This window comes from Perissodus microlepis, chromosome 8, assembly GCF_051167445.1.
Source record: "Perissodus microlepis isolate ML-2025 ecotype Zambia chromosome 8, ASM5116744v1, whole genome shotgun sequence".
NCBI lineage: Eukaryota > Metazoa > Chordata > Actinopteri > Cichliformes > Cichlidae > Perissodus > Perissodus microlepis.
In genome coordinates, this window is record NC_140468.1 from 286,622 (window position 1) to 302,500 (window position 15,879).

Sequence of the window (15,879 nt, forward strand, 5' to 3'; positions counted from 1 at the left end):
GCACCTCCACTGCTAATGTGTAAACAGGGAGAAAAAAATCAACTTTTTTCTACGTCTGATTTGAAGGAAAGAACTTCAGAATGAGTATTAACCAATAAAAATATGAGGAGCGTTTTGAATCTGCAGCTTCTGGTGTGACGTAGTGGCAGCTGTAATCCCTCACCTTCTCCAGCAGAGGTCCTCAGAGCCTCGGGCTGCTGATGGAGGGATGGAGTCCTGGGTGGAGAACCTAAACCCTGGCTGCAGTTTGTATGAAGCGTCCTGTCAGCTCCCCGATCAGCCCGAGGCACACAGACAGCTGCAAAGGTCAAAGGTCATGCACCGTCACTGTGCAGTTAGTCGTCTGCCCAGGACAAAGCTTGGTTTATCTCCACAGTATTTTGTCTTCATTGTGAGCTTCATGTCACCTGAAAGGAGGACAGGCACAGATCACTTCCTTTGAACCCTTTCATAATAAATGTCAGTAAATATACAGTGCATCTGAGTGTGATCACAGTGCTTATTTCAGCATGTTGTATCTGACACAGCTCAGTGACCCATCCTGTCTGTTTACTTCACCCTCAACTTTTTTCTCTTTTCTCTCCTCCCCCGTTTGTTTTTCCATTTCTCTCCTTTCTTCTCATCTTTCACCCCCGTCTGCTCCAGCATAACATCAACAAAATAATCTGAATAATGAAATAAAATCATTAAAATAAAAACATTAACAGGGGGAGCCTACAGAGAGTCTGCGGTGCTCCTCTTGGGACAGGACAGGTTAAATAAAGAAATACAAAACACAACTGAAGTTTAATAAAATACAAAATAAACGAATAAAAACCCACAACAGCAATCGTGTGTTTAAATCACATGATTGCTGTTGTGTTTTATTCAGCGTCCTTTCTGTTTTGTATGCTTTTGTAGCATTTTTCTATTTGCTGGTATTTTCTGAAGTTGTAGTGTGTTTGACATTTCAGGGCCACCGTAGCTTCCACCTGTTCCACGTTTACCTGTCAGCTCCTCAGGTGTGTCCCACCTTTACTCTGGCTTGGATCTTTGTTGGGACTCTTGTTGATTAACCTGCAGCCCAGATTATACTCAGCCTACAGCTAACAACACTTCATCTCTCTCTCCGTCTCTGACACTGTCTCACATTAATCTTATTTCACTCTCTCTTGGAAACACCAACTTTTCTGGGACAAAATGTACAGAAGGAAACATTTTGTGCAGCAGTGAGGAGGCTGTAACCAGCAGCAGAGTGAGATAGTTTCTTATTTATTACTCATTAGTTCTTCTCACTGTCATCTGTGGAAGCAGTGCAAGCCTTCAGGGAAGAATGAACTCGTTCAGCAGAGGTGTGCATTAACCTGCCAATCAGACTGAATGGCTCATTAAGTGAAGGGGCCCTGTTAATGGAAACGAAGGACCACTTTGTGGGTGATTATGCACAGGTGAGGAAGCTTTAGGGGTTAAACAACTGATGTCAAGCCATTTTAAAGACTTTGATTATAAGCTGAATCGTCCCTTTCAGGGCGAGGATAAATATTTCTAATTCCTGCAAAACATTTTAAACTTCATTCATGATTTAAGGCCGCTGGCGTGCTTTATCTGTTAATCCTGACGTCCTCTTGCTGCCTGAAAACATCAGGTCCCTCATACAGAGATGTGACTGCTGACTCTTTGGGTCGAGTGCCGCTTTAATCCTGGTGTACACCCACACGCAGATTTCTTCTGATTCATGCAGTCACGTAGATGAACGCCTGTATCGCCCCACTCAGCTGGAAATGTCATTATGTAATGCCACTTTCTCAAAGTGGAAGGCAGCAGATCAGGATGTTCTGCTAATCCCACAGTTCAGACCATCACACGCTGACAGCTGAGCACTTTTCAGTCATTTCAGAGTGAGCAAGAACACAAAATACCCCCTACAGAGTGTTTTAGTCCTAATGTACCTAATGCAGCATGATGTTGTCATTTTCCCCTTCAGAGCTTAGCAAAATATTTGAACCAATGTCAGCTAGCAGGCTAACTCCCCCATGTTAGCTATTGCTGTAGAAGATAAATGATGTGATTTAGTGATGCTGAAAGAAAAACTGTTTAACAGAAGTTAGTATCACAGTCACGCTAGTTGCTGAAGTAATTTGGCGAGCTAGCCAACTAGCATTTCTGCTCAGGTATGACTTTTTCACCAGAATGTTATATTTAGCCAGCTAGCTTTAGCTTAGCTACGCTATATAACTTTAGTGATTATGGCTAACATTAACTGATTAAAATAATTTGAACATGACCAGCTTGGGTGAATTAGCCAAAGTCAAACCTTGCAGCTTTTCAGTGTTAGCAGAAGAAGGATGGGTAACAGTCATCTTCATGGACCTTCTGCTGGCTAATGTTAGCAAACATTAATTTAATGTCATGGTGCTGGGTTGGTGACCCAGTGGTTTTTGAGTTTTGTACTTTTGGTTTTTGGTTTCTTCACATGGTGTTAAGTTCCTTAGTCTTTTAGTGTTTCTTCAGTTCTAGTTTTTGGCTTTGTTATGTGGCTTCCCTGTGTTCTGGGTTCCATGGTTGCTGTCTCCCCGTCAGCATTATCCCCTAGTCAAGTCCGTGTCTGATATGTTTCCTGTTTTACTTTGAAAGTCTGTGTCCTATGTCAGTGTATTGAGTTTTGCTTCACCTTGGTCTTGTCCTGTCCGATTACTCCCAGCTGTGCTCCCCTTCTGTGCCTCGTTCCCCTCGTTATCCCTCAGTGTATTTAAGCCCCGTGTTTGTCAGCGCGTTGTCTGTGCTCCATCCCTCAGGTCAGGTTAAGTGGAGTGGGTGGAGGAGTTCATGCATGTCATGTTAGCGAATTCATGTAATTCATAGTTTCTTCATGCACCTGTACGAGTCGTGCTCATAGTCATTTTTAGGTTTTGGTTTAGCTCTCGCCACTGTCTCAATGTAGCTTTTGTTTTGTACCCTTGTTATTCAGCCATAATAAACGGCTCGCCCTTGTTTAAAGTTACTCCCATCTCCTCACCTGTGTCCGCGCCTGGGTCCACACACCTGCACTCAGTCTGCCCTGCAGACCGTGACATTTAACTGCTAATAGAGATAAATGATTACAAGCTGTGTCCCAAAACTGAGGCTGCATTTGTAGGCCGATTACGTCACAGCCAGGCGACGAAGGCGGTCCCAATTCGAAGGCTGCTCCAAACACGGGCGACAAAGGCCGGGTCCTCCAAAGGATGCAGCCTAGGCTTTGGGACACAGCTACAGTAGCTATATGTATCCTGTGTAAGGCCACATCAGTTTCTAGTTAGTTTCCTTATGTGGAGTTTGAGTTGATCTTCTGCTTGTTTGGTGACTTTAGCGATTAGTGGACTTGATTTGTAAGCTAACATTAGCTCATGTTGTTCACTGTTGCTGTGAGCGTCACTCTGAGTATAAATGTCACATGCAGTGGAGATGTATTAAAATAATTTTTAAAGCCTTAATATGTAAACAGAATGAGGCCATTGTCTGGGGCTTTTCTACTGGTAAACAGCTGTTTAGTTTCCACTCGTTTATTCATAGATTTTCATGTTTCTGTACACTGGGATCAAGTAAAAATTTCCATTACACAGTGACAGACTTGAAAAGAAAACCGTGACATCATTAGTGTGATTTCCTTAAAAACATTACAGCTCGTATTTGTCTGAACATACAGCATGAACCACAAAATCCAGGAGTATCTAAACTGTAATGTTTTCATCACAGAAAGGAATAACAGATCATTAATACAAGGCTTTGTGCTTATGGTCTGAAGCAAGTCTTTAATCAGCAGCTGCAGTAACATGTGTCTGCAGATCAGCAGAAAACCTAAACGTGGGGTTGCCTTAGAAATGTAAGTGCAATGCAATGGCTGCATGTTATACGATATGGGAACGTGCATCATCAGAAAATAACCAGGGAAAATGGGCCAAACTAAAACAAAGTAGTTCACTTCAGATACATTTTGAACCATTTAAAGTGTTTCTGACACTCTGGTGAAACCTTAACTTGCGACCTTTGATGTGTTTTTAGATATTTGTGTATCTGGAGTGAAGTGGAGCTGGTTTGATTACAGCAGCGTGACCTCAGCACCATGACTTTGGGCTTCTGTCCGTTTCCTCTGTGCTGTGGCTCATGATGAGTGTATGTAAGAATGTAATGAAGTCAGAGGCTGTTGACAACCTGAAGCTTACGTAACCTTCCCCACAGACAAAAAGACATCAGCAAATACACAATACATCCTCCTAATACGCAGCAGTGGCCACGATATAATCCCCAAACATGAAACATGGACGGGCGGATAATTGTGCAATTCATATTACAGATACGACGCAGCCATTGGTGGGTTGCTCAGCTGGCTGTGCTGTTTTATATAAGAGGATTTGCTCCAGCATGGCCTCTGTGGCACAAGCCCTCTAAAAAGACTCGGGGCGGGATCATATGTCAGGCAGTGCCAGAGCCAATGAGCGGTGGGGGCGGAGTCTATCTGGTCAAGGAAGATTTTGTAGTTTCAGGAAGGGAGCGGGATTAAACCAGTCTGTAGCCACAGTGGTTTCCAGAAACATCAAATGGATGTTTGAATCACAGAAAGCATCAGAGCAGCAGACCCAAACTGCAAACATTACTCCAACACGTCTGATCACATGGATCAATTAACTGATAAAGGTTTTAATTTAGCATAAAGCTAGCTCTCATTAGCTCATTAACTGGCCCAGCAGGCAGCGCAGCAGCGGCTGCGACTTTATCACCGTGTGTTCCCAAAAAACTCAAATTACTTTTTTTGCATTGTTGATCTATAGCAGCATTTCTGTCGTGTTTGAAGGGCACACAGGTAACTCAGGTAACTCAGCCCAGCGGACTGTGCTGCCACAGGAGTACTGCTGATCTGATCTAACCCGCCCACAAAAGTGGAAGTATTCCGAGTTTTTATATTTACAACAGCACTTTTGTGTTTTAAACATTTTTAACGTCTTTCAGGTTTTGCTGACTTGATCTCCTGAAGGTTAAAAGTGTAAAATAACCTGCTGGTTTAGTTTGCAGTCTGGCCCAGCTGGCAGCGAGCAGGGTGTGGCAGCGTCAGTGTGATCGTCTCTGTAGAAACTCAAAGTGTTTATATTTAGATTTTTTTCAAATGAATATTTAAAAGTAAAAAAATTTAATTAAAGTTTTGTAGTTTTTTACTGAACAGATCACAGAACTACAGTAAAGTCAGGCTGTGTGTGCACAGTCTCACTAAACTGACCTAAAAACACGAGATACTGATTTCATCAACAAATCAAAGAGAATCTCTAGAGTTCGACTCGCAGCTCCAGGTTTTCTTTGTCATTTCATTTGGATGAAATGGTAACAGGATGCGTTAACTACATTTTACAAAACTACATTTGATTTTTTGTGTTTTGTTTTTTTGTTTTTGTTTTTTGTTGCAAATATCAGGAAAGTTGGACTTTGGTGAAAGCTGGGACTGCTTCGCTCAGCTAGCCACCGCGCCGTGTTCGTAGGTAGGCCCAGCAGACACTGGACAGGTGCTGCAAAATCATTACAAAGTGTGTCTATGAAAATTTAAACTATTCATGATCTTTTAAGCACAACAGTATTTATTTTTGTAACTTTTAAGTTCAGGTTTTACTAACATGAGAAAACCACCAAATGGTGGAAATGTGAACGTTAGCGTTATGACGTTAGCCTCGGCGCTGGGTTCGTAAACCAGACCAGCAGACATTTCCGTGTCGTCAGTTTGAATGAGATTGTACTGAGGGGAGTAAATGTAACACAAAAGCTGTTAAAACGGTGTGTTTTATTTTATTTTTATAACATTTTCTCATTTTGTTTGTATTGACACGTTTGGAGCTCGACTGTCAGAGAGCCGCAGCTTTTACGACCACTGAGCAACATCACCTGTTTTCACCTGATCTGACCCAGCATGCAGCGCTACAGGTGCTACAGCACAATCAGGTAATGACTAGTTTTTTTATTTCTTATTATTTATTAATTACTTTATGGTTCTTTTTTTGTTTGTTTGTTTAATATGTAAAACACAGTTCTCTGTTTAAAAACGTGAGTTTTACTGATGCTTCGAATGATTACGTTTCTGTGTTGGTTCATTAAAATAATTTTTGAAAGGTTTTCAAACCAGTTTTTCACATTTCCGTTACAAATGTAACAGGAAGTGAGAGGCTGTGTCCACGTGGCAGGCTCTAACGTGGCCCAGCAGACAACAGGTATGACAACATAACGAGGAAGTGCACAAACTGAAAGTGAAACTGTGACAGAGTCAACAGAAAGAGTTTGCATTGAATGATAACAAGCAGCTGTTTGAAGTCTCACTGGTTAAAATGGTTGTTTATGTGCACACGTAGTCGCCGGCTATGTTTACAACATTCTCAGTGGCGTGACGGGAACAGCAGACATGGCAGACACTGGTGTCATGTTGGAAACTGTCAACACAGCATCAAATAAAATCATATTTAAATTTAAAGCTGTTTTCACAGATGATAGAAGACAGAGTTTATTGTTGCTGTGCAGCTACAGAGCTTAACAAATCTGTTAGACCAGAGATCATAAAACAAGAACATCTGTCAAAACTTGTTTAATAATAATGTTTGACTTTCGCTTATTTGGCAAATAAACTAAATTTGCTTTTTTTTTAAACCCCAATTTCTTTCTTATTTTTTGTAAACCAGTAAATTTGAAAATGAATGTATAAAAACAGAAACTATATTGTAACATTTAACATATTTAGACTGACGTGATTGCACATACAGCCGGGCTAACGTTACAGAAGCTGGTTCAGGTCATTACCAACAGCTGTGACACTGTGTTGGTGTGGTGACACGTTTGTTAAGCGCTGTAAATGCAGCTTGCAGAATATGGCTGCCTGTTCAGGAGCTTCCATGAACGCCTTTTTGTTATTAGCAACACAACCTTTAAAGGTTCCCCCTGCTGCAAACTGGGCACCAGTATCATCCTCTGACTGGATGTGATGGTGTTTGTCATCCACATCAGTATCACAGACTCAAAGCACAAGAAATAAATCAAAGTGTTTCCTGTCCCACGTATGGCCCCGATGTGTGGCAGGTGTATAAGATTCAGCCCCCGGCGATTCCTGTCCACGGACACGCTGCCTGCCACAGCGAGGCAAAGGGAAGGAGGGGGTGGGGTTTGAAAACATGCTGTCTGTAACCTTAGTTACCTCTGTAGGACACAGGGGTGTCAGCCTCAGCTTTTAAAAACACGTTTGGATTTCTCGTTAGTGGCGTGGGGAACGCTAACAGGGTCATCGTAACTGGACGTCGTCATGAACACCAAGCGGATTGGCTCTTCTGAAGCTCTGATTTACTCAAAATGAAGAAGCATACTTAGATCATTAACGTGTGCATTTAAGGATTGAATACAGTGCACTGTAGTTGTTTTCCTTAAACGTTCAGTCGTCAGACTCAACAGTGAGACTCCTGCAGGGTAGCGAGGAGCGTTCCTCCATTGAAGAACCGCAGCCAGCGCCCTGCTCCATCACTGCAATCTTCAGTTTTCCAGTGATGCCACACTCTGTGGTTTCAGGGAAGGTGCTGACACCACCCTCACAGTCTTTGTCAGTCTGGCGGGTTGGGGTCACATCAGCACTGAGGTGAGATGGAGAATCTGCTACTGATGACTTCAAGTTCACACACTGTGAGGTCTGAAGTTTCTGCAGATCTCCGTGAGGCCGAATCTCCAGAATCCCACAGATCCACGGTGAGCTGATGGCGCCGTAGGTGAGCGGAGGTCAGTGGTGGGAACTGGAGGGAATTCTGGGATTTGCAGGTGAGGCCAAAACCCTGGAAAAGAACAGGAAAAAACCACAGTGAATACTCTGATCTCTACTATTCTCTGTTCTTAACAGCTTTTCAGTCATTTCAGGCACAAATTGAAGCATTTTTAAGTTTTTCTTTAAATTCCAACTCATCCGATTTGTTTGAACCTTTGAAGCGTGTCGTTAACGGCGTGCTCAGTATGCTCTAACAAACCGATGGCCGTGACTTGGTGGTTCCACTTGTTGCAGACCATCAGTGAAGAACAGCTCTACGCTGAGTTTGTTCTTGAGCTTGGAGATGGAAAGCACCTCAGAGCTAATGTAGGAGGAGCTTTTTGTTAAAAGGATGCTAAATGTTCTGCTGACACATGAAGTCCCAAAGAACATGATCTGATGTTACCATCCATACTCTGCTCCAGCTGTGCCTTGTGTTAGTGCACAAATGGTCTCCATCACTGATGCTGGTGTCTCCTTCAGTACAACATAAACACAGGATGTTCTCTCAGATACAGATGAATCAAATACAGGATTTCCCTCCAAACAAACATCATCAGAGTTCCTCCATCAGATTCTTTTAACAACACCCAGTAAATCTGCGATAACACCAACATCTGCTGCACAGCTGTGAACATTAACCCATACAATCAAGCATCCAAACAGTTATCCCTGCTGTCCAGCATACGTCAAAAGGATGAGTGACGTTGACCCCAAAGTCTTTCCATTGATTATTTTCCTGTCCAGTGAGGGTTTATGTTGTCAGCTTATTTGATCTGTGTGATGGTGGGCGGGGAGAGGCGGGGGATTAACAGGCTGGTTTGAAGCGTCAGGACCACAGCTTAAGAGTCCGAGTCCTCTGGGACCTTAGGTTGGGGGTGGAGGACGCAGTCTGCTGCTGCTCTGTATGTGAGTGCAGCTTTATTCAGGAGAAGCTGGTTAATGCTAACATAGCACCGAGCAGTTTAAGAGTCCCTTAGAATTAAAACTGCACTCTTGTTGAAGAGCGCAGAGCCCAGGGTCTGTTTGTGGGGCTGAGTAACTGGGACACTTTTGTGTTAGTGGTGCAAATGTGAGGACGAGAAGGTCCAGATGATAAAGAGCCATCATCTGACCTCACAGTCAAAGAAGAACTGGTGGCCTGGCAGGTGGCACCAAGACTTTACTGTGTCAGTGTTAGCACAGGTAACATTCACACACAGTCACACACATTCACACACACAGTCACACACACAGTCACACACAGTCACACACATTCACACACACAGTCACACACATTCACACACACAGTCACACACAGTCACACACACATTCACACACACAGTCACACAGTCACACACACATTCACACACACAGTCACACAGTCACACACACAGTCACACACACATTCACACACACAGTCACACAGTCACACACACATTCACACACACAGTCACACAGTCACACACACATTCACACACACAGTCACACAGTCACACACACAGTCACACACACATTCACACACACAGTCACACAGTCACACACACATTCACACACACAGTCACACACACAGTCACACACACAGTCACACAGTCACACACACATTCACACACACAGTCACACACACGTTTCACCCTTTACTTGTAAACTGTGACTTAACCCCAAAATGAACCAATAAACAAGCTTCACAAAGGTCCTCAGAATGTAGGAGTCCCCATGATGTAGGTCAGGTGGTTGGCGGGGTCCCCGTAAAGTCAGAGAAGAAGAAAAAGCTTTATCGATTATTTTTTTTTAGTTAAACTATATATTTATTATCTCAGAACATCGGGGCCACAAATCCATCATAGAGACTTAGACATGAATGAGAATCAACAAAGGATCCAGAGTGTTTGTCTTCAACAGGGATTAAAACAAGGTTTGGTCTTCCCAAGAAAAACAGCAGCACAGTGATTCTCTTTGCTTTCACCATACATGGACCAGTAACTCCATCAAACATGGACCAGTACCTCCATCAAACACGGACCAGTACCTCCATCAAACACGGACCAGTATCTCCATCAAACACGGACCAGTACCTCCATCAAACCTGGACCAGTACCTCCATCAAACATGGACCAGTACCTCCATCACACATGGACCAGTACCTCCATCAAACATGGACCAGTAACTCCATCACACATGGACCAGTACCTCCATCATACATGGACCAGTACCTCCATCAAACATGGACCAGTACCTCCATCAAACATGGACCAGTAACTCCATCAAACATGGACCAGTACCTCCATCATACATGGACCAGTACCTCCATCAAACACGGACCAGTATCTCCATCAAACACGGACCAGTACCTCCATCAAACCTGGACCAGTACCTCCATCAAACATGGACCAGTACCTCCATCAAACATGGACCAGTAACTCCATCAAACATGGACCAGTACCTCCATCACACATGGACCAGTACCTCCATCAAACATGGACCAGTGCCTTCATCAAACATGGACCAGTGCCTCCATCAAACATGGACCAGTACCTTCATCAAACATGGACCAGTGCCTCCATCAAACATGGACCAGTACCTTCATCAAACATGGACCAGTACCTTCATCACACATGGACCAGTGCCTCCATCAAACATGGGCCAGTACCTTCATCATACATGGGCCAGTGCCTTCATCACACATGGACCAGTGCCTCCATCAAACATGGACCAGTACCTCCATCACACATGGACGAGTACCTCCATCACACATGGACGAGTACCTCCATCACACATGGACCAGTGCCTCCATCACACATGGACCAGTACCTTCATCAAACATGGACCAGTACCTCCATCACACATGGACCAGTACCTCCATCAAACATGGACCAGTACCTCCATCAAACCCACCAAAGGCCTGCTGAGTGGCCTCCTCGGGACGCCTTACCTCCTGCTGGCTCCTCGGCGCCATCCGGGATGTTCAATTTAAAAAATAAGAGTCTGAGAATGAAACAGCAGCACTTCATGGTTATCCGTCTGAACCTTCCTCTTCCTCTCAGACCAGAGTACTCCTCTTCTCCCGCTCCCGCTCTCCTCTATCCCGGCTCAGGTCTGGCGTCGGCAGCTCGGCGTGGCCCGCTTTGTTGTTGGGCTCGTACCGGGTGGTGGTGGGCGAGTTCTGCATGACCACCAGGCGTATGGGCGACTGGCTGGGCGGCGCTGGCGTGTTGTCAGGGGCGTACTCCTTGGTGGGGTCTTTGCCACGGCAGTCGTACAGGATGCAGGAGATGAGGAAGACGAGCAGCAGGATAACATAGCTGGCGACCAGGATGATGAGGTTCAGGGTGACGGGGTCAATCTCCAGGTAGAATTCCATAAAACCCATGGTGCCGCTTCATATCTCGGCCCGGATCCAGAGGAGGAAGAGATGGTGGGAAAATCAAAAAGAAAGGAAGGGAAATCTGGGGAAATGAGAGAGAGAAGCAGAAAAAAATCCCGCAGTGATGGACGTCGGCTGGACAGCTGGCCGGAAAGAGAGAAAGAGCAAAAGAGAGCAGAGGACGGCGTGGGATGATGAGATGACGGGATCAGCTGAGAGAGAGAGAGAGCGGGCAGTGACAGCAGGCTTTGTGCTTTAAAGGACATTAATCCTCGCTGCTCCTCCAACCTTGACGTTCAGCAGCCAATGATGAAAGCTGCTCAGTTTTAATAACTTAAGCCACCATTTTGATTTTGCCAGCTACACGTCCAGCGCCGTGGCAAAAACCATACTCGCAAAATGGAGGCCGGCTGCGGCACACACCTGTCAGCCTGCCATAAGCGCTGCTTTGGGGATTTAGGAGTCATGTAATATGTATTAAAACAACTGTTTATTATGTCACTCAGAGATTATTTTTACATTTGAAATTCAATTATATTAAAAGGAAATAAGGGCCCACAGCAGGCTGCTTTAAACATGTAATTTTGAGAGTACTGCTGTCAGTAGATCCTGATAAAGCTCCTCTGTGCCCTAAGCTGCTCTTTTATAAGAAAACTTTATCCTTGAACCCTCAGAGTCACAGCTTTAACTCACACAAGGAGAAAAATACACAATGTTGGCTTCAGATGTCATTTTTGTATAACAATAAGCTAAGATTAGCCAGCTAGCTGCTCTGATGGGTATTAACTAACATGTCCATGTTGGCGGGCTAGCTAAGATTAGCTAACATTAGTCAGAAGAAAGACAGTTTTATTGAGTGAAGTCTGATCAAATAGGAATTTGAGGAAAACTGGTCAAAGCCAACAGGACTTTTATGTTTTATTTGATTTTTGGGGGCTTTTTAGCAAATTTACTTAATGTCCTGTCAGCATGTTAGCTAACGCTAGTAAACAAAAAAGCTAACGCTGGCTAAAATTAGCCAGATTGGAGGACAGGAGGACGTAGAGTGGTCATTTTACAATTGGACCACCACCGTACTTGATGATGTCAAAGCTCAAACTGGCTGGCTTGACCGGCCCAATGCCGTACTCAGCATTTCTATATACAATAAACTCATATATCAACTTGCTTGCATTTGTTTTCAGTGCAAAAATATAATAAAATATTTTGTAATTATTTTATATTTACAGCAAAATGCAAGACGTTTGCCTATAAAAATTGTAAAATAAAAAATAATACTGCATAATATTAATTACAAGAGTAGTTTGTGGTGGAGATCGTTCATCTGCTGACTGAATATCTAAAGAGGAGAAAATAAAATCAGAAAAGCTGTAAAATGGAGTAGTCCGTGAGTTGTACAGGATAAATGTTGTTCTCATGCAAACAAAAGCAATATTAGACTTCTACTTATTATCCCCCTGAAAGTACAGAAAAAAAGCGACTCTGGGATCTTTAGTAGAAGAAACGTTCAACGCATGTCAAAAATACACATTTAAGAAAGCCAAAAAATCCTTTTATGCACCCGAGCCAGGCTTGGTGCACAACTCCAAAGACACGCGTCCTGACCTTTCAGATTTATTCATGATCAAATGGACACGTAGGCAGCCAAGGACACAGGAAATCACACAGTCTCATGATGAAGACTCATTGTTACTGTTATTTGCATTAATTTTTCCAACCAGCACTGAGGCAGACATTATGGAGGTTCGTTTAAAAGCTGTTCACACACACACACACACACACACACACACACACACACACACACACACACACTTCTTGTTTTTCTCATTAACAAGCTAACAAAGTCAATACAATACAAATTTATTTATAAAAACCAACGGTATACCAAAGTGCTTCACATAAAAGACAGAAAATAAAACATAAATATTATAAATATTATAGGACCATAACAAAGTATACCAAGTATGCTAACAGGTCAGTGTCACTAATACACAGGAATAACATAAAATGCATATCAAGTAAAACATGTTAAAAGCACAAAGCCATAACAGATATGTATAAAAGGTAAAATAGAGTAAGTCTAGGAATCAGATACAGGCATGAACGAGCAGGAGAGGCGAGGTTAAATAAATAGGTTTGTAACTGTGATTTAAATGATTGGATAGGATCAGACGCACAGACAGCAATAGGAAGGTTATTCCACAAATCTGGTGCAGCCAAGGCAAACACACGGTCACCTCACGCCAAAGACAAATAAATAAAAACATGCAGGTGAATAACTAAACGATGACACTGTCACTTCTATAAGATATTCATGGGGCTCTAATGTTTCCCACACACAAGCTTACAAGCGCTCAACATCCCCACTTACTCCTGCCCATCCTTTGAAGAATAGCTCCGCCCACATCTCATTTGGCTCCGCCCACATCTCCTTTGGTGCCTGCAAACCAATGAGAGCCTGTTTCCTGATTAAAATATATTAACTGTTACGTATTCCACAACATTTCAACACAAGAATGACAGTAGATCATAATGATAAGAATTAGGTGTTGTTTTGCATATAAAACTCCTCATAGACCCAGTGATCAGTGCAGATGAAGCTCACTGTGTAACCTGCCCACCATCAACATCTGTGTGGCTGTTACCAGTCATTTTAATCAAATCTTTACCAATTGTGTACGTGTAGTAATGAACATGTATGTTACGTGTACGTGGTTATGTGTCACCGCCTGTCTTCAAAAGGACACACAGAGCATTTTGAGTCACTCCACTAGTTGATTGATGACAAGAACACAGCTACAAATCCATTAGACAGAAGTCAGTCAGTGAAGATAAAACTTCCTGATAAAACAGGAAGTAGACCAAAGATCAAAGGTGAAGCACAGATGATGTACACAGAGTTCACTAACTCAGTGTTACTGCTTATAGTGCTTTTTTCTCGCGCTCTTTCTGCTGATCGCCACTGAGACCACAGCACTGAATGTACACAGACGAGTATTTAATGATGTGAGTCCACGTCCGAGCAGGACACAACTCCATCTGTTGTCCACTCCTCGCTGTCGCAGCTCCCACAGAGGTCCCAGCATCAGCATGACTCACATGAAGCCACAGCGCTCAGACTGACTCCAGGTTTTTATGTGAGTTCAACAAGTCCACAGTAAGAACTGGAGCTCATGTTTCAGAGAGCAGTGAATGAGCTCGCTGTGTGTGGACCCTGTAAATAAAACACCAACATGAGCAGAGGATATCCAGTTGCTTCATAAAATGTGGTAAAACAACAGAATCAGGAAATACCTTTCAAACCAGGCACACCTAAACTACTGTCCTCAACAGCAGATGGTGAGCGCCGAGAGGGGCAAGAGGCGGGGAATAACAACAGAGTCGGAAAAATATAGCAAAGCGGATATTAGACCTGAGAGAGGGGCACCCAAACAGCTGCTGATGGGAGACGTCAGCCTGACCTACTAAACTACAAAACCCACAAAGAGACAAGCGTGCTGCTGAACAGCCTGCAGGCTGTGTGGCTGTTCACCACCACGTACAGACCAAATAACTGCTCCTAAATACACAAAAGACAAACAAGCACGAGCATGTCTTTTCTTCCTCGTAGAAATCTGTTCTTACTTTGTCTGTTTGGACCTTTAGGCTGCGTAACGTCCCTGCGTACAGTCCAGGCTTTGCTGTCATTGGACAGCCGGGAGACCCGTGATTCAAACGTCCACGGATAAAACAGCGTGAACAGTTAGTAAAGTGAGCCACATCTACAGCCTCATAGTCGTCATGTCTGAGATCTGTTGTTATTTTCTCTCATTTCCTGTTTTATTTTGTAATCTGTGTCGCTCTTCCACTTTGCCCTCTGTGTCAGGCCAACGTGGGCGTTCCAGTTCTCCTGGGAATATTCCTCATGTTGATGTTGTTTTGCCGTCTCTGCATGGATGTGTTAGAGACACTGAAAGTAAAAAAGGACGCAAAGAATTTCAAACAGTGTGGGTGAGGAGGGTGAAACTCACAGAAATGCTTTTGAAGATTAACTTGATAAATTCATGAGAAGAACAAACTTTTCATTTACAAGAAAAATGTGTCAAAAGGAGAAAAACTGAAATTTGAATTGAATTTTAGTCTCTGTGATGTAAGGAGCTCTCTGATTGGTTGGACAGACACGGGCTGGTTGCCTGTTTGTGTTCATAGCTTTGCTGCTAACATGTGTGTGTTTGTACAAACGCTGCTCAGCCTCAGGATTTAAACTCCGCCCAGCACAGATGTTAGAAGAATGAAGCGACCTGTTCCAGATCTCTGATGAGACCTTCAGCCTGTTTCTCTGTAGTTTCCTGTTGGTCTTCAATCTCCTCTATGAGCTCCTTCAGGCATCTCTCAGACTCCTTCAGAGCCGTGAGGACCTGAACACCTTCTGCTTTCTCTCTGTCTGCAGCATCTTTATTCGTCTTCACCAACTCTTTGATCTCCTGAATCTTCAGTCGTCTCTTCTGGATCATCTGCTGAATCCCAGCCTGTCTTCTCCAGCTCTGCCTTCTTTCCTTCATATTCTTCTCTCAGAGGAACAAACTCGTGATACAGAGCAGAGCACACAGACACGTGTCTGGTCAGTCTTACAGAACAGCTCCAGATGTTTCTTGTGCTTCTTACACATCTTGTCTTCCAGGTTCTCCACAGCATCAATCAGCTGATGTCCTCTCAGACCTTTCTTTGTCAGATGAGGCTCCAGGTGAGTCTGACAGTAGGAGGTCAGACACACCAGGTGGGACTTCAG

General features: G+C 43.6%; 1 protein-coding gene across 1 annotated transcript; it reads right to left on the bottom strand.

The window, feature by feature from the left end:
- Nucleotides 1-10,787: 10,787 nt before the first annotated feature.
- On the bottom strand, nucleotides 10,788-11,117 carry smim36 (small integral membrane protein 36). Its single transcript, XM_084936895.1, has one exon. It carries the CDS (start codon nucleotides 11,115-11,117, stop codon nucleotides 10,788-10,790), a length of 330 nt encoding a protein of 109 aa, XP_084793021.1.
- Between the last annotated feature and the right edge of the window lie 4,762 nt (nucleotides 11,118-15,879).